Source organism: Fusarium oxysporum, chromosome IV (assembly GCF_013085055.1).
Source record: "Fusarium oxysporum Fo47 chromosome IV, complete sequence".
NCBI classification, from domain to species: domain Eukaryota; kingdom Fungi; phylum Ascomycota; class Sordariomycetes; order Hypocreales; family Nectriaceae; genus Fusarium; species Fusarium oxysporum.
In genome coordinates this window covers 3,550,871-3,577,601 of record NC_072843.1, presented here as the reverse complement: position 1 = coordinate 3,577,601, position 26,731 = coordinate 3,550,871, and the positions used below count along the sequence as shown (strand labels likewise).

The following is a 26,731-nucleotide window of genomic DNA, read 5'->3' as shown; positions in this document are numbered from 1 at the left end:
ATGTCCCAAGATACGGGCCTTTGGAGCGTCCGTAGACCTAGAGAGGTACGAATACCGAATATCTTCTACCAGCTTTTGCGCCCAACTGGTAGACCGCCATTCCCGCGCATCGGCCTGAGCAATAATGATTCTAACCTGCAACATAGACCCTTGGTGGTATTAATGCAAACAGCGCCATTCCGCAGCCTGGTTCGACTATGAAGCGATCCAGCTCCAATATTGGCGGCAATTACCCTGGCAGTCATGTCCGTTCCATGTCGGGATCTAGGCAATCCCTTGCCATGCCGCGACCTAACCAGCCTTTGTTCCAACGCTCGTCATCCGGAACCAACCTTGCCGACCTTGGCCTTTCGTCGGTGAAGCGCTCTTCATTTGCTCCTAAAGCGTCGGCCTTTACACCAAATCCTACAACACGAGCTTCCACTGATGGCGATCGACGCAGCAGCGTGTACCGACCTCGTCAATCTACCGCTCCTCCAACGACGCACCAGAGTTTCTTTCAAACTACACCAGCCCCAGCTGGTGTACCCCGCGACCCGCGACCCCTGAAAGATCGATCTTTTCAAGCTCGTATTGGACAAGAAATTTTGGAATACATGGTTCAACACAACTTCGAAATGGAGATGAAGCATGTTCTTTCGCAAAATGTCCTCAAATCACCGACGCAGAAGGACTTCAACTACATGTTCCAGTGGCTCTATCATCGTATAGACCCCAGCCATAAGTTCCAGAAGAATATCGACCAGGAAGTGCCTCCTCTACTCAAGCAGATGCGATACCCTTTCGAAAGAAGTATCACAAAGAGTCAGATTGCTGCTGTCGGAGGACAGAACTGGAGTACATTCCTTGGCCTTCTTCACTGGATGATGCAACTCGCACAGATGCTCGACGGCTATGTAAACTGCCAATACGATGAGGCTTGTATGGAGAGCGGCATTGACGTTAGTGGCGACCGCATCATCTTTGACTTCCTCAGCAATGGTTACCGGGATTGGTTGGCTATGGACGAGGATATGGGTGATGAGGAGGCTGAACGCGTTTTGGCCCCTCATGTTCAATCCATGGCAGCCGCCTTTGAGCGATCAAACTCCAAATACACATCAGAGCTCGAAATGCTAGAAGCTGAAAACGCACGACTTCTCAAGGAAATCGAGGATTTGGAAAAGTCAACACCCGACCCTGCAGTTCTCGATAACCACTTCAAGATTATGGAGGAGGATAAGATCAAGTTTGAGGAGTATAATGCCCTGGCGATGCAAAGGTCCGAGAAGTACGAGAGCCGGTCTCAAGTCCTTCAAGAAGAGCTCGACAAACTCATGGAAGAGCTTCAAGAGGCCGACGAGGAGCGACGAAGCCTACAAAAAGCTGTGGATGCCCAAGGAATCAGCATGCAGGATATTGACCGCATGACTGCAGAGCGGGAGCGATTGCAGCGCGGCATTGAGTCAGCTGGCCAACGACTGGAGGAAGTAAAGAAGAAGGTGACAGAGCGAGAGACTGAGGCGAGCCGAAAACTAGATGAATTGGAGCAAATGGTGGATCGATACAACACAATGGCGTATCAGATTGCACTAATCCCTTCAACGGCAGCCAACGCCAAGGGCAGGGAGTTTGAACTCCAGGTCATGGTGGCCGATAGCTCAGATTTCACTTCTACCAACTTGAAGGGATCATCAGGCCCATCATCTGCGGACCGTCTCCTTGTTGACGCCACCACTGGATACCAAGCAGGCCATATTCTCAACTTGGACCTTCGGGGACAAATCCGAAGCAGCTTCCTATCGCTACGCAAGGAAATCTCAGATCGCCGAGCAGCGGCAATGGAAGAAATGATGAAGGATCACGATCTGCTTGATGGCATAAAGGAGGCCATCGAGGACAGGCGTAGTGAAGTGGAGGCACTCAATCACCGTGTTCGAGCAGCAGAAGAGGAGTATGAAAGAACGAAAGAGGTGTCGACAGCACAGAAGATGGCCTCTGACGCACATATTGAGAAGATGGAGAAAGAATTATCGCGTATGCGAGCTGGCTTGTCTGAGAACGTGCAAATTCTGGAGCAGCGTGAGATCAACACAACAATTGAGTAAGTGGACACACGCGCCTTTGATTAAAGTGACAAGTACTGACGGGGCAAACAGATACGAGCAACTTGTGCTTCAGGCCAACGCTCTCCGAGAAGAGCTTCACACCGAGATTGATAGAATGCTCAACGATGTCATCAAGTTCAAGATTCATGTCCAAAAGAACCTTGATGACTACGAGGGCTTTGTAGCAGACGAACTCGAGAAGGAGCTCGGTAGTGACGAGATGGGCGAGGAGACTCGACAGATGGATATGTGATGAGAGCTACGCATGAAGCAATCTTCTGAGACGCTTATGATGACGATTAATGTTTCGGGCGGCCTTCTGGTTTGTTTTATGGCGTTTGGCTTATAATCGGTGGACTGATGGATGAGTGAGAGCAGTTGGGCACAATCTCGTCTGACTGGTCCTTGTCTAAAGCACACATGCTCCCTTTCTAGGGGATATGCTTTTGATGAGCGCGAGTTTAAGCATTATGACATGTTAGTAATGGTAGATACCTGGTGGTTTGCTTTGGTGTTTTTAGGAAAGATACCACGAGGCTATCTGATATAGCTGGCCTTGATTACGAAAACTCTAGTTACGAAAAAACGCGTAACGACGTTATTTCTCAATTATCAATGTTGCAATAATAAGCTGACGACAACGTGCGTAGCATGGCAAGCATGGGCACCACATGGCCGCGACAAGGATGGTCAGCACCTTGTCAGGGGGTTCCCGAAGATGTGAGCAGGGGTAGTTCCATGACTGCAATGATTCGTGAGTACTCCGTAGATATGACTCTTTTTCTCTGCAGGGTCGTATTATATCTTATGAGCTGTGATATTGGAGTGAACAATACGAAGTATAGTCAACGGGCAAGAAGCTCGTTAGAATAAGACCAGGATACAATAGAAGTCTTCTGTTGCATTCGGATTCGTTTATTCCCCGGATGCCCTCGGAAGATCCTCTTAATTGCCCCGGTCGGGGAGTCGGAGGGTTGTAATTTGCGAGCGGAAAAGTGATGCAAACTCCGCTAAGGCGCTGTAGGGCATTTATTGAGTTGGGGATGGACTTATGAGAGCAGGGGACAAGGTCCAAAGTGCAAAAGTGAGGTATTATGATGGAGCTGAAGAACTTATGATTGATCTGTTTCAGACTACAGATTGGATGAGAGTAGTATACCATAGTATGGGCTGTTGAGTATCGCTTGGACTAGTAGGTATATTAGGTATGAACAGTTTAGGCTACGTACAGACAGACTGCACAACCTCATATTCGTGTCTCAGCTGCATAACTGCCTAACAATGGAAGTCCAACATTCAGTGTTAACTCCGCCAAGTTTTTATCCCCGTTGTCATTGCACCCGTCTAATGCAAGATAACACATTCCAGGACCCCCCTAGTGCTAATCTCGGCAAGTTGGTTCTCGGTAGCTTCCATGATGCTTCCATTGTTGGTCCCGAGGAATGTACTTGCCTAGACTCCAAAGGTCATAGCTCCTTCACCCATTCTCTCAGTGTCTCTGTCTTGTCTCTGCCTCTGTCTCTCTATATTTTTACCTGACGTCTACATCTCCACCTCCTCATCTTCTCTCTTCTCCCCCTCTCTTTCAACTCTCTTCCCTTTCATCAATGGATGCTAAATAATCTTGCCTGGTTGCCCTGGTCCAAACACCCCTACCTGGTGCAACTGTGACTCTGCTAAAGTCCGAAGCCTCCGGTTTGGGATATTACTACCACATGCCGCGTACTTCTTTGACGATCCGTCAACTGAGTTATCATTTTGGATCGACGAAAAATACTAAACCGTTGGCTTTTGTTTCCGCATACTCAACCCTTTCCTCAGCATCCTCTACCATCATGGCTCCAGCCGCAACTGCCGCTTCAGCTCAGTTGAAGCCTCCGGAGCTGGCTACAAGGGATGCGCCTGGCTCATCTGGAGGCTCTATCGCCTCTAGCACTGCCGTGTCGAAAATACCTGGTCGAACAGCTCTTCCAGATGAAGCTGTTTCCAACCCTCACCATCTCCTCAAGCGTGGCTCTCTAGTGGGCTTCAAGAATCCTTATCCTTCACATGCATACAGTCCCAACTTCGGTACCATGGTGCGGAGAGTCTGGTGGTATGTGAGGACTTTGCTATGTCAAGAGCGCTTCGTCGTCCAGAAACTGATGATTTGATTCTAGGCCCACTTTCACCGGCGACATGAAGCACCCCGATTTGACACCCCCAACTGTACCAGTGGTAAAGCCGCAATGGAATACCGAGCGCGAAACAAGCGATAGGATCCGTGCAACGTGGCTAGGCCACGCTTGCTACTATGTCGAATTCCCTTCTGGCCTGCGCGTTCTCTTCGACCCTGTCTTCGAGGATCGATGCTCTCCATTCAACTTCATGGGACCAAAGCGATATACGCCCAAACCATGCGATATAAAAGATATTCCAATTATCGACGCTGTTTGCATCAGCCATTCCCATTACGACCACCTTTCGCATTCTTCCATTCTCGAGGTCCAGAAACACCATCCAGACGCACAATTCTTCGTTGGTCTAGGTCTGGAGACATGGTTCCGCAAGTCTGGCATCAACCATGTTACTGAACTCGATTGGTGGGAGGATGCCGACCTCACTGTCACAGTCAAGGATGGAGACAATCCTCGCGAGATCAGCGCCAGGATAATGGCTTTGCCGTGTCAGCACGGCTCGGCGCGAACCATGTGGGATCGTGACACTACCTTATGGTGCTCGTGGGGTGTTCGATCTGGCAAGAAGTCAGTTTGGTTTGGTGGCGATACGGGCTACCGATCGGTCCCTAGTCTCCCTCCTGGAACCGATGATTACAGTGCTGAATATGATCATCTTCCGAGATGTCCTCAGTTCAAACAGATTGGCGAATTTCGGGGACCTTTTGACCTTGGTCTGATTCCAATTGGTGCCTATCATCCACGTGTGGCTTTCTCGCCGGTGCATGCAGACCCGGCGGATGCCGTCGAGATCTTCCGCGATACGCAATGCAAGCGCGCAATGGGAATTCATTGGGGCACTTGGGCGCTCACATTGGAGGAAGTCATGGAACCCCCCAAGATGCTGAAGACTGCTCTACGAAAGAGAGGCCTACCTGAGGTGGGTGTATTTGATGTTTGCGATATTGGTGAAGCTCGAGAATTTTAGCTTGGGTATAAAAGAAGACCTTGGAGTCTAGAGAAGCGAGACATGTTTGCAGATGTAAATACCCTGATTTGTTTTAAGGCCCAGTCGGAACTGCTGGCATCCGGCTGGATGAGAAGTACACTGCGGTGCTCTTGTATACTACCTTCATTCGATTCAAGACTGAGACTTTGTAGAAGTTTACAAATTAATTTCCACTTCTTGTAAGCTCTTTAAGAAAAAGAAGAATAAACCCTCCGAAATGATGTCACAGTAAGACCCTGATCGACAATGGCCCGAGTTCGCACTGAGTGTCCAATCAAAGCTTTACTCTGACAACGATAAACTGTCAGCCTAAACCAGCTCCTCCTGGCTTGTCGCAACGGGTCAAAACGGAGCTCAACCAAAAAGTCTGGAATTGATCCTCAGTTCTTTCTCGTCTGAGAGGTCATTCCTTGCTGCTGGTTCCACGGTAGCACGAGCCACAGGTGACGTACCTCACTCGCCACACTATTGCCACATCAAGTATAAGAGACTCGTTTATATTCATCGTGACAACTACAAGTCTCATCAAAAGCTTCAAAAGACACAATTTTTATACGTTTCGAGACTTCTTTTCTCTTCTGACCCACCACAAAACACTAAGCCTTCGCAATCAAACATCATGGGTCTCCCTGCTTTCTCAGAGCCAGCAACAACCACTTCTCCTCAAACCCCGCAACAAGAACAGAATCACAGCACTGGCGTTGCTACCGGTGCAGGCGCAAACACTGGTGCAGGCGTGACAAGGCCCAAGACTGAAGAGGAGAAAGAGGCCGATCGACTTTATGAGGAGGCTATGGAGGAGGAGTATGCTAAGCGTGATGGAGGTGCCTAAGCATACAACTCGAGCAAGACTCGAGGTCCAGATTTACGACCTGAAGTCAATTGACGAGAAATGATAGCTATACGGATGATATTCTCAACTCTGAACCGAATTGAATAATACAAGCTTCGATATAACCCTAAGGTTCGCCTGATATGTGATCTATGTGTTCCAAGTGGTGGATGATATGTTGTTAACAGTGACGTCTATGAACAAATCAATAATGACAGCAGGCCTAGAGTTGGTTCAAAGCTTCGGTGCACGAAGAACGCCATAAAGCCAGATTGGTTGATGTATATATATAGAAAGTTGAGGTGAGTGAGGCTGTATGATATGTCATGTTCCCACTGTCCTATTATACATGTAGCCTAATTTCTCGTGGCGACCTCATTTATATGCCAACTTTCATGATCATAAGTTATGGAGGGGCTATCGATTGGCGCTGGCTGTGTTGCAGGACTCAGATATCCGGGGTAAATCTTAGCAGAATCGAGAGCTACTCGTTCCATGAATCAGATGGCTCAACGCCACCTTAGATTGTTTACCCAGATGATGCTCGTTGTCCAATCTCTTGAGCAGATGCTCGTAATCGCCCTGGAATTGTCACACTCCCATAAGGTCAAAGTATATTCCCCAGCCTAGAGATTTCTATGCTGCCATTGATGACTCTTTGTCCGAAGAGACTATTTAGCTCTTCTTGGCAGGAGACAATCGTGAGCAATCCAGGAGTTGGTATGCCTTTCTGGCGTGATATTGAACTGCAGTTGGTTGGCTTTATGTAGAGTATAGTGTGATACCAAACCAAGTCAGCCTCGGGGTTCGGGAATCAGGCACTTGGACGACAAGGATTCTAATGAGAGTAGAGTAAAATCGTTCAATCATTCTCTCGCAGTCTTGCCAATGCAGCAGCAATACCTCCACTGAGCTGCTCGTCCTTATCTGTCTGGCTCGCACGGGTGGCCTCTTCTGTCTGGGCAGTCTTCTTCGATGCCTCGATAGCAGCTGCAAGCATGGCCTCTTCATCGTCTTCATCATCAGTGTTGTCCATAAACTGGAATTGCTTGGATGCGGGCTCATTTGTCTTTTCTGCAGAAGGTGTGTCTTTGGCGGGAGATTGTCGCGAAGATGATGCAGCAGATGGCATATCTCGTAGAGGGACCCGCGAAAGAGGTAAAGCCTGGTCAAGTCTTGCTGATCGTTCCGAGGCCTTTGCGCCTCTCTTGGCAGCCTTTTTCACTCTGAATGGCTCTTCGACTGCAGACTGCCACCTCTTGACCTTAACACCTCCCCATCCATTTAGCATACCGAGTTGTTCTGCATCAGCATTGATTGCATTTTTTAAACTGCCGAAATTGCTCACTACAGCGACCGCATCTGATTTGTTCAGACTTCTCGGCACTGTGACGAACTCTACCAGCTTCTCACCATAGCTGGACGGTTGTTGGCCACGGATCGCACCAAATGTAGCATTCTCGTAGCTCTTGTATAACTCGATATAGCGTGCGGCTTCAGCGGCGGACCAGCAGAGGATAAGGGTGACATTGTTGACGAGTGATGTCTTTGATAGTTCTTTCAAGGAGGCTTCGTGGTTGGGAATGTCGACCATGGTGAGGAGGATGCGCAGGTTGTATTTGCCTTGAAGGTTACGGATTCGTGTATAGATGTATTCGGGATGCAGACGATGGTACTTGAGACTAAAAAAGGGTCAGTATCAAGATAACACATAAACAGATGCGCAAAGCTACCTCAGGAACAGAGCGCAAGTACCCAATCCCAGAACATAGTCAGCTGGAATATCGCTATACTCCCATGGCATTGATCGAATGCTCGTAAGAACAGGATTTCCTCGCTGGCGCGGAGATACCAGGATAGTTGAACCAGACTGCTTCTGAGGTAGAGCCTGTGGTGTTGGTTGAACAACCTTTCCCGCGCTGGAGGCAGCTGGCGGCGCTTTATCTAGACGTTGGGGTGTAGGTTGTTGGATTCTTGTAGGCGTGGGTTGTTGAACTGATCGTGCGGCAGGCGTGGGATCAGCTGCGGCCATAGCGGCCAGTAGCTCGTCGTCTGCACCGTAGTCGTCGTCCATGATGTATTATTGAAGCGGCGTAGTGAAACTGGTCGGTCACGTTGCTAGCTTCTCGTTATGTGCTTTTTGAAAGATGATGGTAGTTCACGCATCGCGTAAGTCGAGTTGAGCAAGGGTGGGTCGTCACTTCTAATAGGTACTCTTTCAGTCTGCTAGATAATGAACATTCTTCCCCTATAGATCCTACGTCTTTTGTTCTCTATCTTTTGCGTCTCAGTATGCTGAATCTCTACAGAGTCATTATGATTAATTCCATCAATATCTTCCTAGGATAAGGATGCTAAAGCCTTTCTCTTTGCAGTGTAAAAGTGCATCTACGTCATTCAATCAAATCACACAGCCGTTGATAAAGTTTACCTACCTAACTCAGCACAAGCGAAGTATAGCCCACTTACTAGCTAAGCCAATTCTTAATAGATTGGCCTTATACTATATTCGAAGCTCTAGGTAGGTAGTTACCATTATCGTCGAGGTATCGATACCTGTAAATGCGTCCGCGTACGCCTGGAAGATCATTTACTCCTTTCAACAATCCGGTTCTCAATTCAGCATCGTCAACTTGCCACAATCAACTTAATACAACCCAAACGTCAAGATCATCATGAAATCTATTTTTAACCCTTGGCTCCTGGTTCCTGTTCTTAGCTCAATGATCTACACTTTTCAACGTGGCAGTGCTGATGGTCTTCAATCACAACTCACTCACATGCAATGATAAGCATCAAACTCATTGATCAAGGTAAATTCAAAGTGCAGTAACTAAAAAAAACAAGTTCCTCCAGGTATCTCCCATCCAATCCTATCCGCAGCTCCAGCCGCTTTTGCCCTGTCCTGTCCTATCCTATCCTATCCTAACCAATGCCAGGTTATTCCCTCTGGCCGCGCCCATAACGCCAGTTACCATAATGTTCGTTATTTGCGTACACATGTCCTCGTGTACATCATGTCTGTCTCAAGTCTAATCCAAATCTTCTTCTAGTCCTGCATATTCTGTGGGACTGGGCAGTGTGCTCTCTGTGAGGGAGGAATGGATCGAGTAAAGGGAGGCCAACCAGCAGTCGAACATGGTTGCCACTTTTTGTGCCTCTGCGTTTGATGATTGTTGTCGTGTTAGTTGATCGCGTAGTCTCTCGTACGCCTCGATCATAACCCAAACCTGCAGTGCTGCAGTATCTTGTCCGTTTCGCTGTGGTCGGCCTGACACAACCGATGATAATTCGCTAGTGAGTAGATCGAGCGCTATTTGAAGGCTGATGTTTTCCTGGAATGAGTGCCCTGATGATGAAGGTGGTCGAAATTCATCTGTCCAAGAACCTCGTGGTGTTCCGGGGGTCTGATCGGGAGATGGTGGTGGTGAGAATGAATATGGCTTGAAGTAAATAGTGTCTCCTTCAACGGCAGCCACATTCGTATCGTGAGTCGCTGCTGACCTGAGTCTGGGTCTCAGCTGACGGGGTATAGCCGTCATAGATGAATACGTATTTGATGACCGTAAACTTTGTCGCTTGGCTCCGTGGGGAGATATCTGAAGAGGGGTGTCGTCGAATGAATATGTCGATGCTCGTGATGGTAACTGTGAGTCCAGCGCTGGTGGGCCATCTCTCGACTCAAGAACAGCGTTATACTGATCAGCGATCAATTCAACGCTTGACGTCTTCTCTGGCACATCCTTCGCCTTGCGCGCAAGTGCATGTTGCTCTAGTTGTCCTATTCGAAAGACTGGTGTCTTGGCCTGGCGTCGCATGATAGATGATGTCGAGGTAGTTGATGCGGTCGAAGGGAGAGAAGAGCTGTCCAATGATGGTCGCGCATGATGATCCTGGAGGGTCAAATGGTGAAATTCTGGGATTTGGCGCTGAGAAGATTGTCTCCGTGGCGGAGGACTGAAGAACGCCCTCGGTGGCTCGGATTCAGGTTCGTGTTGGTACTGATGGTGCTGTTGCTGAGGCGGTTCATATGGTGAATTGATCTCTGGCTGAAGATGGTCCTCCGGCTCTGAAAATGAGGGCACAAAAACAGTCTTTGGTCGAAGATAATGATCCCATTTTGAATCGCTCAAATCGGGAGCGCCGTTCTGAATTTGTCGTTGCGACGGTGAAGACATACTGCTCTGAGGGCTGAGGCTAGACATGGTCGAGTCGGTAGAACCGCGCTTAGCTTTGTTGAGGCTTTTGAGTTTCGGGTCAGGTTTTTGGAGTTTGCGCCTGGGAGGCTTCAAACTGTGACTTCGTGAGAGAGTGTTCTCCATGACGGGCGGTGAAAATTGATGTTGAGAGCCGCGGTTTCAGGATGTAGCATTTAAAATGCAAGGTGAGTGATAAGCGTGGATCGTCGTCAAGGGCGCTTGGGTGAGAATTTGAGGTGAATTAAAACTCGTGTGTTATGCGTATCTTAGTTGATATTGGTCACGTTGGTTGGTGAATTCTGGGGATTTCGCAGCCATGGAAGACAAACATGGGAGAGATATGTGAGGTATGTTATATGACGAAGATGTGTAGTAGGAAAAAGCAAATGCGAAATCGTGCAAGCTGCAGCAGACAAGACAGGCAGAGAGAGTTCAGTCAAGGTAAGGTAAGTCAGTCGTAATTATGTACGTAGTAAAGCCGAGAGACACAGTCAAGGCCTTACCGCTTCCCTGGCCCAAAGTGGCTTCCAAGCTGCAGGTTAGAGTGGAAGTCCAATCAAGAGCACCACGAGGTGGATGGGATACTCCACGTCATGGGTCGAAGGGAAGAAAAAAGGGTTGGGGATAGGCAGGGATGATCAAAAACTGGGATTCTGCAACCTGCAACCTGCAACCTGCAACTTTTCTGGCATCAACAGGAACAGAACAGACTCCAACAGGCTTGACAGGGCTGGACTACAGGCATTGGATGGCCCGGAAAGATACAGCTACAGCTGGTAACCGAGACGAGGGTGTACTGTATCCTCTTAAAGGAAACTGATCCGCGGTACTCAACTTGATCATTGTGGTCGTTGGCACCAAAACAAGATTCACCCTCTCGACTCTAACTCTTCCAGAATCTGACGAGAACAACCTCGGACCACCCGCCTCTGCAGCGGTGAAGCCCACACCAGCAACTGATAATCAGGACCCTTCCCTGTCTGGCCCTGTCACCCGACCCGACTGACAGACATACTTGAGTGCGCTGTAGAAACGCCTTACAGCTGCCGCAACACCCTCACAGGCTCAGGCTTCGCACTAGGCTACTTCCTAGTGCCAAAACGGTTGTTATCCGTATGGCCCTGCCGCGTCGCGTGTGATTGAATCCAGCTTGAGCTGATGTCATGTCATGTGTGCCTCTATCGTATTGTATCGATCAAAGACCCTTACTGAGGTCTGAGCCCATTTACTCATTGTGAGGGGTTAAAAAGACGTGTCTCTTGTCGATGGGCTGTTATTCTGAAGCCATCCCATCAGTTGTGGCAATGTCATTGTGAGTAAGTTCATGTACGCGAGTTAGATATGCATGAGGGTGCTGGCTGTGGTAGAAGCCGGCTGCCTCTCTTCGCACACTTTTTTTCGACAATAATTTGTCGTGAACGCAAATGTTTCTCTTCGGTCTTGAATATCCTAATCGTCATTGATCAACAAGACACTGAGCGTTAGGGAGTAGAATAAGGCCGTCGGCGGTTCCTTTTATGAAGAACCTCTGTCTTTACGACGGGATAAACGAGAGAAGGCTTCTTCCGAGTCAAAAGTCAAAGAAATACAGTGTCTGTATGTTCAGCAGACGGTGACGGATACTGTATGCAGTTAATTTACTCAGGTGGTTGGGGAAGTGAAATGGTTCTCGTGCCCATTGAAGAAACGGTCAAGACATGGTATGATATAAGAGGGATTTCTGAAATCTCAAAAAGACCATAGTTATCATTTTAAAGAAGCTTAATTATCCGTCGGGTATTTTTAACGAATTTAAGGAATTCAGTTAATGCTTTTAGTTGAACTGACTTGTTAACAGACTTTCTCTGTGCGCATTGGATCCCATGTTAGTGAGGGGTACTTGGATCGGATCGCGGGGACACATCGTGGGGTCAAAACTCAACATCGGATAATAATTTAAATGGAATTCTTTTTTTTTTTTTTTTTTTTTGGCGAGGCACTAAAACTTCCATTAGCATAAACTTCAGTCACGAGGTTTATTTTCCCCTCAAGCCAGTCTCATTTCCACTAGGAGAGATGGAACACATTGAATACCTTAGTGCCTATAGCTACGTGCTCTTTATAATGGATATTCTGCCTGCGGGGGGAAGACCGAGACCGTTCATACCAGGTCAATTACTGCGCGGGGGCGGGTCGCGGGGGTCTACTGCTCTTAGGCGCTGAACCATGAGTACTTCTTACAACACCAAGACCTTACTATAGATCAAGTCCTTGATGATATCCTCTTAACAAATGCTCCCCCCAAACCCACCCCCAAATCAACAACTCTCCCCTCTCCAAACCCAAACCCAAGCATATTTATCGGCAAGAACATGCCGGCGGATAGCTTCTCATGATATACAAATTCACTTTCATGGGGGTTTCCAGTGAGCGGGTCCCGTTATTCCATCAATCAGACGCAGAAGAATTGGTCGTCATGGCATCTCGACTCTTCTTTTACCCCACATCGTGACAATGGATGAGGTCTCATGAGAGAGTCTGTGGGAGGAGTAAAAAAAGGGACCAGCGAAGGGGAGAAGCTATAAAACATGACGTTCCCGGCCTGTGTCTCTATTTAGCCTCAATTGATTCATTATAATCTTAACGACTTTATATTTCTTCTTCTTCCTCGTCGTGATCTTCTCATCATAACTCCTCACTATTGAAACCTCCCCCTCCCCCGCGTTCGGAGCTCACCCCACCTTAAGTGTGTCCCTCATGCTTCACTGAGCTCTCTCATACTCGATAACTTCAACAATTGCCTTACGAATCTACAAAATAAACCGCAATCATGGGTGAAATCACAATTACCGGCTGGAAGACTCGAGATGTTCGCTTTCCTACTTCTCTCGACGGAACTGGCTCCGATGCCATGAACGCTGCTGGCAACTATTCCTCCGCCTACTGCATCCTCGAGACAGACTCTGAATACACCGGCCACGGAATGGTCAGTACTCAATTCCTTCAGAGACCATCTCAATCGTAGCTGACTGACTTGGTATAGACCTTCACTATCGGCCGTGGAAACGACATCGTCTGCGCTGCCATCAACCACGTCGCCGAGCGTCTCAAGGGCAGGACCCTCTCCTCCCTCGTCGCAAACTGGGGCCAGACATGGCGACATCTCGTCAACGACAGTCAGCTCCGATGGATCGGTCCCGAGAAGGGTGTCATCCACCTGGCTCTCGGTGCCGTCGTCAACGCTGTCTGGGATCTCTGGGCCAAGACCCTCAACAAGCCCGTCTGGCGCATCGTCGCTGACATGAGCCCTGAGGAGTTCGTCAGCTGTATTGACTTCCGTTACATCACAGATGCTATCACCCCCGAGGAGGCTGTCGCTATGCTTAAGGAGCAGGAGCCTACCAAGGCCAAGCGTCTCGAAGAGGCTCTTAACAACCGCGCTGTGCCCGCTTACACAACGAGCGCTGGCTGGCTTGGATACGGGGAGGATAAGATGAAGAGTCTGCTTCAGGAGACTCTCAACGCTGGATACAGACACTTCAAGGTCAAGGTCGGTGGTGACATTGAGCGCGACCGCAAGCGTCTGGGTATTGCTCGTGAGGTCATTGGTTATGACAAGGGCAATGTTCTCATGACAGATGCCAACCAGGTTTGGTCTGTTCCTGAGGCCATTGAGTACATGAAGCAGCTCGCCGACTTCAAGCCTTGGTTCATCGAGGAGCCTACATCCCCCGATGATGTCCTCGGTCACAAGGCCGTTCGCGATGCCCTTAAGCCTTATGGCATTGGTGTCGCTACTGGTGAGATGTGCCAGAACCGTGTTATCTTCAAGCAACTCCTCCAGACCGGTGCCATCGATGTGTGTCAGATCGACGCCTGCCGTATGGGCGGTGTCAACGAGGTCCTTGCTGTCCTCCTCATGGCCAAGAAGTTTGGTGTGCCTATTGTTCCTCACTCCGGCGGTGTTGGTCTTCCTGAGTACACACAGCACCTGAGCACCATCGACTACGTTGTTGTCTCTGGAAAGCTGTCTGTTCTTGAGTATGTGGACCACCTCCACGAGCACTTCTTCCACCCATCTGTTATCAAGGACGGTTACTACACCACCCCTGTGGAGCCTGGATACAGTGTTGAGATGAAGCCTGAGAGCATGGATCGATTTAGCTACCCTGGTGAGAAGGGTGTGAGTTGGTGGACTTCAGATGAGGCCAAGGTTATTCTCGATGGTGAGAAGATTTAATGGGTGGTTGAAAAGGGTTGGATAAAAGGACCTGGTGTTGTGTATCTGAAATGCCTCCATAAGCGGAATATCATGAATTTATGAGTTATCAAATCTAACAGGCCTCTCTATGATGTTAATTGTTTATAAGCCTAGCTGTTGATTTATGAATTGTATTATATCTCCGAGTTCTCCAGGACAGTACCAATGCTCTAAGTCTGGGTAAGTCTTTAACTCGACTTCTACTCCCATGCGCTCCAAGCATTTGGCAGCGCTTAGTCCGTGACAATACTCAACATCCTCGTCTTTTTTACCATGTCCCATGAACACGGAAGTGTTCAGGAAAGGGAAACAGGTCATTAGTGGTGCAGGGCTAAGCTCTGCCTCTTCACGAAGCTCGTCGATTGCCCTTTGTAGGGGACTTTTTGCTTCCTCTTCACTATCCCTTTCGAAAAGTCCGTCTTCTGATATGCCGCCGCCCATATTATCCACCATTAAACTCTCAGCCAAGGGCATGAAACCACTCATTATAACCACAGCGCCCAGACTCCGACCCTCCCAAAGCAACCAACTCATCAACGCCATTGCACCGCCTTGACTGAAACCAATCAACACTACTTTTCCTGCATCCCCCCTCAATCTTTCTATCTCATCTTCCAATAACTTATGGATGTACTCAATACTTGGTCGCATGTTCCCACGCGCCTCGGGCTCCCAGTCACCAGTTCCTTCATACCATTGGTGAATAAGTGAACGGCGATACTTCGTCGCCCGCGCTAGAGGCGCGGTCGGGAACACGAAGCGAGCATGCGGAAGCGATTGGCGAAACGATACTGATGGATCGGGAGAAGGAGATGCAAGAAGTGGTGAGTGGAACTTCTGTGCGTTGAAGCCACGGCCGTGAAGGACGATGATTGTGAGTTTATGAGGTGAGGCAAGAGGAGGAATGGTTACCAGTGATGGAAATTCTCCTGGTCTGGGGCGAGACAAATTTCTTGTAGCATTTTCTGCTGACATTTTTGTTGATGTTGATATTAATTGAGTGTGCATATGTGGTTAAGTGAGGTTGGTTGATGGATTGATGGATCGATGAAGGCCTATGAGAAGTGACAGACCTTGCCAGTGAATGAGATGAGTTAAAAGGCCACCGGGCAATAATGTTTCTTACTATTTCGTTTTCTTACAATATTGAATCTTAAATATTGAATTTATCAGTCAAAATTGTTCCCTGGTCTTCTCACACACATAAGCCATTCGTTGTGCTGTGTTGATCTCACCACTTCTATCAGGTCTCGTTAGCGAACGTGTCACTATATTCTGCCCCACGTAACGCCCCCCCTTCAGCTTAACCTCACATCGCCAACCTCACACGCTCATTCAACCCTCTACTCAAAATGGGTCTCCTTAACCACGAAACAAACCCAATATCTTCTCTAATAGCCGCCTTCACTGCTTGGAAGGGTCTTCTCCTCGCCATCGCTCTCGGCGCGTCTGTAGGCCCAGACTACGATACTTCAACATCTCTCTTCTTCAACATCGTCCATGGCCCAGCAACACCTGTTCCTGCTCTCGCTACTCGTCTGACGAGATGGGACGCGCTGTATTTTATGCATGATGCGGTGAAGGGCAAAGTGTATGAGCAGGAGTGGGCGTTTGGCATTGGACTGCCAGCCGTTGTACGTGGCATTAATGAGTTATTTGGACTTGAGGGCTGGGATGCCATTATTGCGATTGCCATCTCACACGTTTCTCACATTATTGCTGTTCTATCGCTGTACCAGCTCACTATTGTGCTATGCAATGATCGGAAACTTGCATATTTGGCTGCGGCCGTGCATATTCTTTCACCTGGCGGCCTCTTCCTTTCAGCACCGTATGCGGAGAGCACATTTGCATGCTTGTCCTTTGTTGGCAATCTTCTTTTTGCTTTGAGCCTGAAAGCCAGCCCCGACTCACTGAGACGCAATATTTCCGTCATTGGAGCAGGGCTGTTATATGGGGTTTCCTGTATCTTTCGAAGCAATGGACTCTTTGGTGGTGTTCTCTTTGCGGTGGAAGCTATCAAAGGCCTCACAGCACTTCTTGGCGGGTTCACCTTCTCCAAAGCTCTAAGGCTAGTTGCACCTATTATTGGCGGGCTGTTCGTTGCAGTTGGTTTTGTTGCGCCTCAGATTCTGGCGTGGATGAGGTATTGCAATGTCCAGGATAATGGAGAACAACGCCCTTGGTGTACACGCCCTCTCCCAAGTATCTACACATTTGTCCAAAAAGAATACTGGTATGTTGTCAGAAGCAAATTAAATAGTGTCAACTAACATAAACAGGAACGTTGGCTTCCTCAGATACTGGACACCCAACCAAATTCCTCTCTTCCTCCTTGCAGCTCCCATGCTCACAATTCTCATCAAATCAGGAACAGAGGTCATGCGAGAACCTTCCCGAGGTCTTCGAGCCATGATTTCTGGCACAGACGAACAGTGCAGGGTGCTCGTAAGAACTCTAGCTTCTGTGCAAACTCTTCTCGCCGTCTTGGCTATCACAAACTATCACGTCCAGATCATCAGTCGTATATCATCCGCCTACCCCGTGTGGTATTGGTGGGTCGCTTCATGCCTCATGGATAGACAAAGACAGAATTTGGGTTATGGGATAATCATGTTTATCAGTATGTATGCCATGATCCAAGGGGGCCTCTTTGCATCCTTTTTGCCGCCTGCCTGAGGCAGTGGTGTATATACTTTCTGTTTTTGAGTTGAGCTGTTTTTTTTCTAGAGCCTGATTCGGCGGTCGGGCAGCTCAATGGATTCGACATGATGGTGAAATAAAAATAGAATTGAAATTATGAAAGTTTTATATCGTCACACTTTCATTCTCTCATGTTAATAAGAGGCATATGGTGCATGTTGAGGCAACAAAGGGGGTCGTTCTGTTGTTGGTGAATATTAAATCTCTATTTCTGTCTACATAAAGACATGATATCGCATCTTAATTGTCTTTTCTCTTCCATCTTTTAAAGATCCATCAGTTCTCATATTCGTCGCTACCAGTTACACTTACACATACTCACTCTATCAAGGCTTCTCTGCTTTTACCCCAACCAACTCCCAATATGTCAACGACAGGTAAGTTGATGATGATCATTATTCGTAGACATGTAAAGTCTGACCAGCAACCAGAGCATCGATCCAATGGATGTTCCTCCACTGCACATATTATCCTTGGGCTGCTCACTCCCCCACCGACTCCCCCTCCCTTAACTTCCGGTCCTCCCCCTCCCCCGTCTCAGCCTCCTGATACAACTCCTGACAACGGAATTTGCAACTGTATTGAAATGTTGGTTGAGACCGAAGAGGTTGAGGAACAAGAACAGGACACAGCCAAGACCATTTCCTCTGTAAGTTTTCACTCACACTCACATTTACAACACTCCTTTCTAACAAGCATGCAGCCCGTTGAGGCAACAGCCGGCTTCAGCTCTACTGTTAAGACTACTTTGCTGAGCTTGAGAGCCCGTTGGGGCGACTTGCAGGTTATTGTTCACAACCAAGCGAGTAGAGCATGCCAGCCTTCTTCTAGATAAAGCCTATTGCATCATCCCTAGAGATCATGGCAATAGGGTTGCACTTTTTTTCAATTATCATCGATCATAAAGTCGTGATAAGGACTTAGCGAATGGGTCACTTGAGGAGAGTTGGATAAGAAGCCCGTGTCTTCTTCATACCAAGGAATATATCTTTTTGGGCGGTTTCAAGTATATATCTCGACTCATTGCTATGGGCAGAAGCAGAATAACAGTCTTTTGATATATAATTCATGACAGAGTGCGACCCAAATCATGTTCTCACCAGTAAATTCCAATATTATATGCATAACCATCCAGCTCTCATTATTAAGGCCTTTTTCCCCCCCATTCTAGTGACCAAGACACTTGGGCTACTTAAAGATCGTTTCGCCCCTGATTCAAACAAAGTCTTTGGTCCTACATCCAAGGATGGCTCCAACAATTATCAAATTCTAGTAATGAGGTTTTATAACTATTCGTAGTCAAAGTAAATAGCCATAGCTACACTCAAAAAGAACGAGAGCAACTCAAAACTATCAATAAGGCCACTGGAAACTAGAAAATGATACTTATCTATTGAATAGTTGTCATGAGACCAAGACATGTCGCATGGGATGCCAAGGTGGCTCGTGTTATTGGGCTAATAGGCAATTTCATGAAACGCTTGTATTAATTTTTATATAGAAAAACTGTTCTGGTCGCTGTAGAGCCTGTTACCATCTACATGAGACCAATAACGACAACGCCTTTAAACACCCAGAAGACAATGCACCGTGTTTGTATGTTAATTCACCCATTCGCTGACTCTACCCAACAATGAAACCAAGGCCTCAAGTACAAGCCCTTAGTACGCTTTAAGATGTCAAGCACGAGTGTTCCATTAATCTTTGCGCTCGCATTTTGGCATGTGGGACAACTTCAAGACAAGCACCTAGTTCTAAGCATACGACTCTCTGATCTTGGTGATTCCAAAATTGTTCATAAAATAGATCGTTTAAGTCGTGTTGCGTCTTCCGTCGTTGTGAGGTCGCTGCTCCACAGATGGCCTAGATCCGGAACTTCCAGAGGGTCCTCCGTTGCTTTCTTGTCCTTCTTCTTCCTCCTCTTCATCTTGTTCTCGGACAGTTGGTAATGCGGTGTTCCTTGCCTTGCTCTGTGTAGAGCTTTCCGCACTTTGAGGGCCTGTCGAAATTCTGGGTCGCATAAAGAGGCGCTCATACTAAGACTCTTCCTCCGAGTCACTGTTATCATTAATCCTAATAGCTCGCCATCTCCTATCGGTCAAGTCTTGTGCAGCAGTTCCTTCACTCTCTGGGTCGACATAGCCCTGACCTCCAGCAATGCTTAGCGCAACGGGCAAAAAGACTAGGGCATGGAGGGCGGCGAAAATGACAAGAGACAGCCAAACTCGGAAGTAATAGATCTCGAAGATCTTTGATCGCGTGAAGGCGAGTACAGAGACACCCAGAAGCTTCGTGACGGTGATGCCCGAAAAGACAGATCCTCCGACGTTAACAAGAGCAGTCCAAGCCCGGGCATCGCGACCACGGAAGGCATTGCTATTGCCTTCCATCACTGTGCGGGAAGGATACATGAACGCGCGGGCGATATGAGCACAGAACTCAACAGAGATACCGACGCAAATGATGAGGTTGACCAGAGAAACAGCGTTCAGAGACACGTTAAACAGTGCCATGCTACCCATGATGTCTACAACGCTCATCACAACTGTGATAGAGACCACAGCTGCCGTAAGCAACGAACCCAAGAGGACGGTCGCAACAGCAAAGATTATGCCAATAGCGGCACACAACAATACAGCTGTTAACGGTACAATGCTAAGATATTGGTCAAAGAAGATGTAGAAGACGCTGTAGGGGAAAACATCCGCGCCTGTTCTGTCTTTAATATCGGAAGCGATGCGGCGAGCCGCAGAGTATGCAGCGATAAAATCTTCCTGGCTTCTCAGAGGAGTATGCATGGTTCTGAAGTGTGTGGACTTGACATGGTTGCCTTTATCATTAAGAACAACAGCCTGGCCATACGCGGCCTGACCAGCGAGAGGGCATTCATCGCCAGTAGGACTTGAAAGGAACTTCTTGAGATAATGAATGAATTCTTCATCCTCAGGCATGCCGTAGAGTGTGGTATTCCAAGCTGGCTTGCGATCAGCAAAGCAGGTTTGGCCATGCTCCACACAGCACTGGTCATAAATGGGATTCAACCAGAGGAAGAAGTCGTCAATCCAACTGGCGGCAGGTGAGGAGATATAAGAAATATCTGATCTCTGTCGTTCGAGCTCAAGTGTGTTCGTAAGAGAAAGGTCCTGGCAAGTCGTGAATCTCGAGCAAATCTCTTGCTGCTGTTCTCGCTTGGAGGCATCAACTTCGCGGGTCACGAAATACACTGGGGGTCCTGTCTCCAGATACTCGTATAAGTCATTAAAGTAGGGGATCAGGTAAGAACCATCAGGGATAGCAACTCGCTGATCAAGGCCGAGTTGGATCTTGGGCAAAAGTGCCAGTCCACCTGCAAAGAGCCCAAGGAAAATTGTGACAACAGCAAGCTTGACCTTCTTGCCAAGAAGTCGTGGAGCATATGTGTTCTTGATGAAGACCTGCAGCAAGCTCTCTTCGGCCATGTCTGAGCCACGGCTACCTCCCTGAGCAAAACTGTTGGCCCCATTAAGGTGGATTCTAGCCTTAGTGATCTGCCACCAGGGCCACAGTTCACAACGATGGTCTTCAACCCGCATCTGGTTAAGGGAAAGGAAGGAGACGAACATGGTCATTTGAAGTACGGCGTTGACCAGGACAGCACCCGCAGCGTAAGCAGCGAAATTCCTAACAGCCGGCATGCCAACGGCGGTGCCGAGAGCAAATGCGACGGTTTCTGTGAGAGCAGAGAAGAGAATGGAGGGTCCCATACGGCCCAGGGCTCTTGCAACTCGCTCCTCAACCATTTGGTCAGGAAAGCTGACATTAACTCTCTCGAGTTCATGGACAATCAGGAAAATGTTGTCCACGCCAACAGCCAGAACAATAAAGGGAATTACTTCAACAATGATGAGTGTAGCTTTTAGACCAACCCATGAGAAGAACCCAATAGAAGCAGCAATCGACATGAGGACAATAAGAATTCCCACGAGACCAAGCGTTACCTTGGATTCAACTAAAAGCACAGCAGGATTGCGGAAGATATGCTTGAGGGGAGTTCCAAGCGCCATGCAAGCGTAAACGAACATGACGATGTAACTGATGACGATAATCTTTGCGTCTGTGTTGGTCGACTTGTTAAGTTCCTGCTCGAGACTAATCTCAGTATTGAAAGACAAGCGAAGGCCACGCTCCTTGGCTTCTTGTTGGACCTCGAGGAGTCGGTCGCGGAGGGAGTTTTCCCAATCAACAGCCCTTGCAAGGGCATCAGTTCCCTCTTGAGCGTTGTTAACAACCCAGGTCACAGTGATAGCATGGGCGTCAACCACATCGTCGTCGTAACCACCAAAGATCATGTTGGGCTCGATGGGTTGCCCAAAGTCTGGTCGACAATCCACGGGGCTCTTGGCGCATGCGCGGAGGTCCTCTTTCCAATACTTGGGGTCAAATCCACCCTTGGCGTGCCAGTAAGCTGAAACAGACTGCACAACGCAGGCATCGTTGGCAGGTTTGAAGCAGAGATCCTGGAAGTATTTTCCATAGACAGGGCTTTCGATCTTCTTGACGCTCTCCTCAACTTCAATCCACCATTTCAGTGTATCATAAGTTAGAACAGGTCCTGGTCCAGAGGGATCCGTATCGTTCACAAGGAAGACCTTTTCAGCACGGTAGAAGGGTCCAAAGTTGCTGTCGAAGTAGGCCTTCTCTTGTGCAGCAGCAGAAGAGGGGCTCACCCAAAGGCGGGCAGGTTCCTTCTCAAGGTCAAAACGGAACAATCCAACACTAAGGATGGCAACGAAGAGCAGGCTTAGGCCGATGCACCACCCAGGGAATCGAGCTGCAATGTGACCGAGCTGATAGAAGGCCTTGTCACACTTGTCGTTGACCCAGTATCTCTTAGTTGGGCGCTCACGCATCGCCTCCGTGTCAACCGGACCACCTTCGTCTTCATCATCGCTATGCGAGGATTCATGCAACAGTCTTGTCCTTTCAACACGATGCTGAGAATACTTTTTATATGCGATGTGGCCAAAGACGGCGAGTATCAGAGTTAACAGCAAAACGCTATACACGAAGATGGAAGCAAATGAGAGGCAAGGCAAAAGACCGACTCTGCAAGACTTGGAGTCTTTGACGTCTGGGAGCTTCGGGCAGACACCAGGGCAGTCGACACATACGCAGCGGTAATCGGGGTCCTCATCATTGCATTTCTTCGGTGTCATGTCCAATGGATGGAGGTCGCGGTCGCTGTAATCAGTCGGAAAGTTGATCTGGAAAGGAGAACCGACGAGAGGTTTCTTGTCTCCAAGGAACTTCAGCATCTCGGTATAGTTCTTAGCACCACCACCAATCAAGTCCATCGCCTTGCTGTTTGCGCCGCCAAACTTGACTTCTTTGCAACTGTCATAGAAACCAGAGCCATATTTCTCTGAAATGAGCTGGTCGAGCTCTGTTACGAGCTTCTTGCCATTCTTGGGGGCAGAGTCGGTAACATTGATAAAGAGAGACTGGTCCGGAGAACATGTGAATGTACAAAAGAGGTTGAAGAAGTTGTCTTTGCAAGCTGGACAAGACCCAATGAGTGTACTTGGTGTACCGAGCTCGGACTTGAGTGCTTTGATCTATGTATCGCATATTAGTATGAGGTAGCATGAAGGTTCATGGGATATGCTCACTTGATCCAGGCTACAGCAAACAGGTCCGGTCTTCCATTTTTGGCCGCAAAGTTCGACGAGTTCGTTACGAAGCTCTTCGTCGGGATCTTCGGCCAAGCCATTGTCGACACAGGGAAGTTCTTTGCCGAAAAAACTCTGCTTTCCACAGTGGCCGCGGAAGGCGCATCGTCCAGCTTCATGTTTCGGAGTATACTGCTCAGCAAAGCCGAGGCCAGCAAGAAGCGCAGCCACAGCTCCAAGCTGAGGCACGATGCGTTGATGCATCTCGAAGTGAGGGAGCCGCACGCGGCGGAGGATATGTATGGAGTCGTAGGCCTACTTGGTCGCGATCGAAGTCTGGTGTGGATATCGCTCTCAAGTTGACGTACGACAGGTACGATGCGACGATAAGCGTGGGATGATGATGATGGTTAAGATGTTCGAGAAGCAATCATAATAGATTGTAGAATTGAAGTTTAGAAATTGAGCAACGTGACTCGAGTGGAGATGGAACTCTAAAGACGACGCGTCGACAAAGTAGGCGCAACCGAAACGGTTGCAGGTTCAGACTTGGAGGCAGGTGGTGATGTCGTAGCGCAGCAGCAGCAGCAGCAGCCGTAACCGTAGCAGGTAGCTCGGTGACGGGTACAATGGAAAGCTTGGATGGGGCCCCGATGGCGGGCGCTGTAGAGGTCACGATCGACCTGCGTCATTGGTTTCTGTGGGCTAGGCCTGCCTCTAATTCGCCAGCGTGATTAACTTAGTGGTCCTTGTGGTCTAAGAGGCCGGGGTTAGAGGCTGGGGTTGAGCTTAGCCATCGCATGAGCTACAGTCAATGATTCATTCGGAGTTTGACTACCCTAGAGATAAAGAGATGAATTTGATACATTTATTGATCTTTCGTGTAATATAGAGGTAGCAATTATTGAAATCATGGTCGGTAAGGTTTGGCTTCTAAGTAGGGTCCTTAAGTCTATTCGTAGGTGCAAGGTTTCTATAGGGGTCAAGGGCAGTCCAAGAGTCATATTCATCTGTCCCCATGCGCAAAGATCAATATCAGCAGCAGAACTGCAAAAATGTACCGCCCTTTTCTCAGATACCAACCACTATATGTGTCTAAGAGAGCATACCATATAATTTATTGCTTAATCCTAAGCCTACTCATTGACCTAGAAACTTGGAAGAACCTATAGGTACTTAGGTAACACTAACAGCTCCGATTCCAATGGTTCAACTCAGACAAAAATCAACGCAGTAGTACAGAAGACCACCATAAGTTAAGACTCTGCCAGCCAGATAAACAACTTCCATTAATATCATCTAAGCCTAATCACAGAAGCAGCCAAGTTGGTCCTACCATAAGATATGAACCATGAGACATTCTCGCTCAGGCATCCCCAATTTTCCACCCAACACAGGCCCGTGTAAAGTTAATCAACAGACCCAAAGGTAATTTCAGTTGTGAATGCCCTCAATAAACCTAAAGGCTTTAGGTCTTGCACTACCCATTAACTGTATTGTATTTACAACTTTGCAACCTAAAGGTTCGTTATCATGGCACGTGATACGGTTAAGCAACTTCACTAACTCCACCTTCGCTCAAGAGCCCTGAAAACACCATGACTCTTTCAATCTTTCTGTGCGTCATTCGGCCTTTCAATTTGGCAACGTCATTATATAAAGCACGGGAAGCTTCTGAAGACTGAGCGACATAGTTTCTCTTATTACCTGTAGGATCTTATAAAGTACCATGCTTTATTCTGGAACCAGCCATAACCGATATCACAACACTATCCCTCCCCCAAGATGCCGGAAACCTCAGAAGAGCTTGTGCAGAAGCTGGTGGTATGTTCATTTATTACTGTTCTGATGGTTTCAGCGCGTATATATCTAGTTGCCGAGTCATACAAGCGAACTTTCGAGCCAGTATGGCACTAAGATATCGTGAGAATGACTATGAGATATAATATCGTGTTCATGCACTGTCATAGACAGCAGACTTCATTCTAACATATGATGCTACAGGAAAAATTCAGGTCGCTCCTGGACGAAGCCCTCGTAGTTGCCATCGCCAGCGACCATGATCTCACAGAAGCTTCCCAGTATAAGTCAGCTCAGACTGTCTTAGAAGACCTTGCCCAGCATGTCACAACAGAAGAAGCAACTGGATTCAACCCAAGTGGCATCTCGAATATGCCTGAAGATGTGAATGGCGACGAGAGTACAGTTGAGACAAGCAGCCAGCAGGCCTCTCGTGCTCACGACACAGATACCACTTCCGCCAGCGATCAAACCGCATCGACAGCAAACACAACCTACTCCATACCCAGACTTACTTCATTCGATGATGATAGCGAGGAGAATAAAGTTCTTCTCCTCCAAAGCATGTTTAGCGAGCTCAAGGAATTTGACATTAAACACTCACTGAAAAAGGCAAATGGTGATGTGCAGACTGCGCTCGATGACCTACTGAACATCCAGTATCTTAAATCAACAGGGCAAGAGCAGAAGGGCATTAATGGATTCTTTGAGCCTGACGAAGCCGCCGGGAAGAAGAAGAAAAGGAACAAGAAGAAGGGCAAGAAAGCTCTCGGAAGCGAAACACCATCATCCAGCAGTGGAACTGCCTCTCCATCCCCCGATGACCAAAAAGAGTTGAAGCGTATGTTCTAACCAATCATTTACCAGAATGTGATAACTAACTGTCCAACGTAGGCCAGGACGAGATCGCATATCTAGCAGACAGGCTGGACTTACCTTTTGAAGTAGTCTCCGAGATCTACTACAACAAACGCTGTGCGAGTGGTGCCGCTGCAGTTGAGATCTTGCATCGATACATGTCGCAAGGCATCGAAACCCACGATAAAGAGGGCAAGAAATATGCACAGGAGCTGGCCCAAAAGTATCAAAATGTCCCAGAGAAGTTTATGTCGACAATCGTTCAGGTTACGGACTCCATATCGCAAGAATCAGACGACATCGCGGCGCTTGTTAGCAAACATTTCGTCAAGAATCCCTGGACCCAGAAGCTTGAGGTCAGTTATCAACTGACGCCACTGCCTGTAGAGGACATCGAAGGATTCGAGACAGTTACGCGAGGCAAATCCAAGCTAGTCCGGCCCGTCTCAGGAAGCACGAGCTTTCCCGTCGGCTCGTCAGCGTACGCGCAAGCTGCTGAGAGAGCCAGCCAATACAATCGAGCCAAACGTGAAGCAGCCGCTTCGGCAGCATCCTTAAATCGACGTGGTGCCTCTAATCCACTCTATCGACAGGCAGCAGGTTATTATTCTGAAAGGGCACGAGAGCAGGCTCGATACGAAATGCATGCTACATCAACGGCGGCAAATCTACTCGTTGATAAGCAAAGCACATCAACTTCGATTGACTTACACGGCGTTAACGTGCAGTCTGGTGTGAGCATTGCTCGCGAGAGAGTCCAGTCCTGGTGGGCTGGCTTAGGAGAGTTTCGGTCTGATAAGGCTCGACAGCAGCCGTTTACTGTCATAACTGGACTCGGCCGCCATAGTGCTGGTGGTGTGTCACAGCTGAGACAAGCTGTAGCTGCAGCTCTCCTCCAAGACGGGTGGAAGATGCAGGTTGAGACTGGACGCTTTCTCATCAAGGGTAGGCGATAAAAGCCAAGCTAAGAAAGCCTTGCGGCGGCTATCTCAACCATGTTTTGGAAATCTTCCGCATTGACCTCGATCAACCAGATCGGCAATTCTCACGACATCTCATTGCTCAAACGGCCAGATGGGATAATACTTCCTCCAAGTTTTGGTCGTTTTGATGGCATGTTGGAGTTCTGGACCCCAATTCGAGCAAAGGCTTACGCAACCTCTGATCCACAAATGAACCCGAAACAGTCATGACAACCA

The 26,731-nt window shown here is 48.2% G+C and overlaps 11 protein-coding genes across 11 annotated transcripts; 7 read left to right on the top strand and 4 right to left on the bottom strand.

The window, feature by feature from the left end:
• FOBCDRAFT_292286 (HEC/Ndc80p family-domain-containing protein) lies at positions 1-2,642 on the top strand (the record flags this gene model as incomplete). The annotated part of the gene is made up of 3 exons (XM_031178428.3): positions 1-45; positions 147-2,083; positions 2,139-2,642. The coding sequence occupies 3 exons, from the start codon at positions 1-3 to the stop codon at positions 2,338-2,340; spliced, it is 2,184 nt and encodes a 727-aa protein (XP_031044315.2). The 3' UTR covers positions 2,341-2,642.
• Positions 2,643-3,922: 1,280 nt separating this feature from the next.
• FOBCDRAFT_200582 (beta-lactamase superfamily domain-containing protein) lies at positions 3,923-5,231 on the top strand (the record flags this gene model as incomplete). Its single annotated transcript, XM_031178429.3, has 2 exons — positions 3,923-4,182; positions 4,247-5,231. The coding sequence occupies 2 exons, from the start codon at positions 3,923-3,925 to the stop codon at positions 5,229-5,231; spliced, it is 1,245 nt and encodes a 414-aa protein (XP_031044316.3).
• Positions 5,232-5,463: 232 nt separating this feature from the next.
• FOBCDRAFT_221718 (uncharacterized protein) lies at positions 5,464-6,209 on the top strand. The gene has a single exon (XM_059609581.1). The coding sequence runs from the start codon at positions 5,872-5,874 to the stop codon at positions 6,082-6,084; it is 213 nt and encodes a 70-aa protein (XP_059467102.1). The 5' UTR covers positions 5,464-5,871; the 3' UTR covers positions 6,085-6,209.
• Positions 6,210-6,748: 539 nt separating this feature from the next.
• On the bottom strand, positions 6,749-8,213 carry FOBCDRAFT_292284 (restriction endonuclease type II-like protein). The gene is made up of 2 exons (XM_031178431.3): positions 7,818-8,213; positions 6,749-7,766 (listed from the first exon to the last, which is right to left on the bottom strand). Exons 1-2 carry the CDS (start codon positions 8,156-8,158, stop codon positions 6,947-6,949), a joined length of 1,161 nt encoding a protein of 386 aa, XP_031044318.2. The 5' UTR covers positions 8,159-8,213; the 3' UTR covers positions 6,749-6,946.
• A 672-nt stretch (positions 8,214-8,885) lies between these two features.
• On the bottom strand, positions 8,886-10,816 carry FOBCDRAFT_221716 (uncharacterized protein). Its single transcript, XM_031178432.3, has one exon. The coding sequence runs from the start codon at positions 10,404-10,406 to the stop codon at positions 9,117-9,119; it is 1,290 nt and encodes a 429-aa protein (XP_031044319.1). The 5' UTR covers positions 10,407-10,816; the 3' UTR covers positions 8,886-9,116.
• A 2,066-nt stretch (positions 10,817-12,882) lies between these two features.
• FOBCDRAFT_159833 (enolase C-terminal domain-like protein) lies at positions 12,883-14,628 on the top strand. The gene is made up of 2 exons (XM_031178434.3): positions 12,883-13,248; positions 13,306-14,628. Exons 1-2 carry the CDS (start codon positions 13,093-13,095, stop codon positions 14,500-14,502), a joined length of 1,353 nt encoding a protein of 450 aa, XP_031044321.1. The 5' UTR covers positions 12,883-13,092; the 3' UTR covers positions 14,503-14,628.
• Positions 14,617-15,694, bottom strand: FOBCDRAFT_260034 (Alpha/Beta hydrolase protein). Its single transcript, XM_059611253.1, has one exon. It carries the CDS (start codon positions 15,529-15,531, stop codon positions 14,626-14,628), a length of 906 nt encoding a protein of 301 aa, XP_059467101.1. The 5' UTR covers positions 15,532-15,694; the 3' UTR covers positions 14,617-14,625.
• Positions 15,695-15,844: 150 nt separating this feature from the next.
• FOBCDRAFT_221711 (GPI mannosyltransferase 2) lies at positions 15,845-17,410 on the top strand. Its single transcript, XM_031178436.3, has 2 exons — positions 15,845-16,759; positions 16,806-17,410. The coding sequence occupies exons 1-2, from the start codon at positions 15,876-15,878 to the stop codon at positions 17,200-17,202; spliced, it is 1,281 nt and encodes a 426-aa protein (XP_031044323.3). The 5' UTR covers positions 15,845-15,875; the 3' UTR covers positions 17,203-17,410.
• A 382-nt stretch (positions 17,411-17,792) lies between these two features.
• FOBCDRAFT_221710 (uncharacterized protein) lies at positions 17,793-18,073 on the top strand (the record flags this gene model as incomplete). The annotated part of the gene is made up of 2 exons (XM_059609580.1): positions 17,793-17,875; positions 17,930-18,073. Coding segments are annotated over exons 1-2 (191 nt in total), but the record flags the coding sequence as incomplete, so codon positions are not given.
• Positions 18,074-19,054: 981 nt separating this feature from the next.
• Positions 19,055-23,183, bottom strand: FOBCDRAFT_292264 (sphingolipid transporter). The gene is made up of 2 exons (XM_031178439.3): positions 22,875-23,183; positions 19,055-22,820 (listed from the first exon to the last, which is right to left on the bottom strand). Exons 1-2 carry the CDS (start codon positions 23,136-23,138, stop codon positions 19,263-19,265), a joined length of 3,822 nt encoding a protein of 1,273 aa, XP_031044326.2. The 5' UTR covers positions 23,139-23,183; the 3' UTR covers positions 19,055-19,262.
• Positions 23,184-24,659: 1,476 nt separating this feature from the next.
• FOBCDRAFT_292261 (uncharacterized protein) lies at positions 24,660-26,628 on the top strand (the record flags this gene model as incomplete). The annotated part of the gene is made up of 3 exons (XM_031178440.3): positions 24,660-24,698; positions 24,879-25,515; positions 25,569-26,628. 3 exons carry the CDS (start codon positions 24,660-24,662, stop codon positions 26,486-26,488), a joined length of 1,596 nt encoding a protein of 531 aa, XP_031044327.2. The 3' UTR covers positions 26,489-26,628.
• Positions 26,629-26,731: the final 103 nt, after the last annotated feature.

Coding starts and splice junctions, on each gene's coding strand:
- FOBCDRAFT_221718 (XM_059609581.1), top strand. CDS start 5,872: ATGGGTCTCCCTGCTTTCTCAGAGCCAGCAACAACCACTTCTCCTCAA.
- FOBCDRAFT_292284 (XM_031178431.3), bottom strand. CDS start 8,158: ATGGACGACGACTACGGTGCAGACGACGAGCTACTGGCCGCTATGGCC. Junction 7,767..7,817: donor ACTTGCGCTCTGTTCCTGAG/GTAGCTTTGCGC, acceptor ACCCTTTTTTAG/TCTCAAGTACCATCGTCTGC.
- FOBCDRAFT_221716 (XM_031178432.3), bottom strand. CDS start 10,406: ATGGAGAACACTCTCTCACGAAGTCACAGTTTGAAGCCTCCCAGGCGC.
- FOBCDRAFT_159833 (XM_031178434.3), top strand. CDS start 13,093: ATGGGTGAAATCACAATTACCGGCTGGAAGACTCGAGATGTTCGCTTT. Junction 13,249..13,305: donor AATACACCGGCCACGGAATG/GTCAGTACTCAA, acceptor GACTTGGTATAG/ACCTTCACTATCGGCCGTGG.
- FOBCDRAFT_260034 (XM_059611253.1), bottom strand. CDS start 15,531: ATGCACACTCAATTAATATCAACATCAACAAAAATGTCAGCAGAAAAT.
- FOBCDRAFT_221711 (XM_031178436.3), top strand. CDS start 15,876: ATGGGTCTCCTTAACCACGAAACAAACCCAATATCTTCTCTAATAGCC. Junction 16,760..16,805: donor TTTGTCCAAAAAGAATACTG/GTATGTTGTCAG, acceptor TAACATAAACAG/GAACGTTGGCTTCCTCAGAT.
- FOBCDRAFT_292264 (XM_031178439.3), bottom strand. CDS start 23,138: ATGCATCAACGCATCGTGCCTCAGCTTGGAGCTGTGGCTGCGCTTCTT. Junction 22,821..22,874: donor TTTGCTGTAGCCTGGATCAA/GTGAGCATATCC, acceptor TGCGATACATAG/ATCAAAGCACTCAAGTCCGA.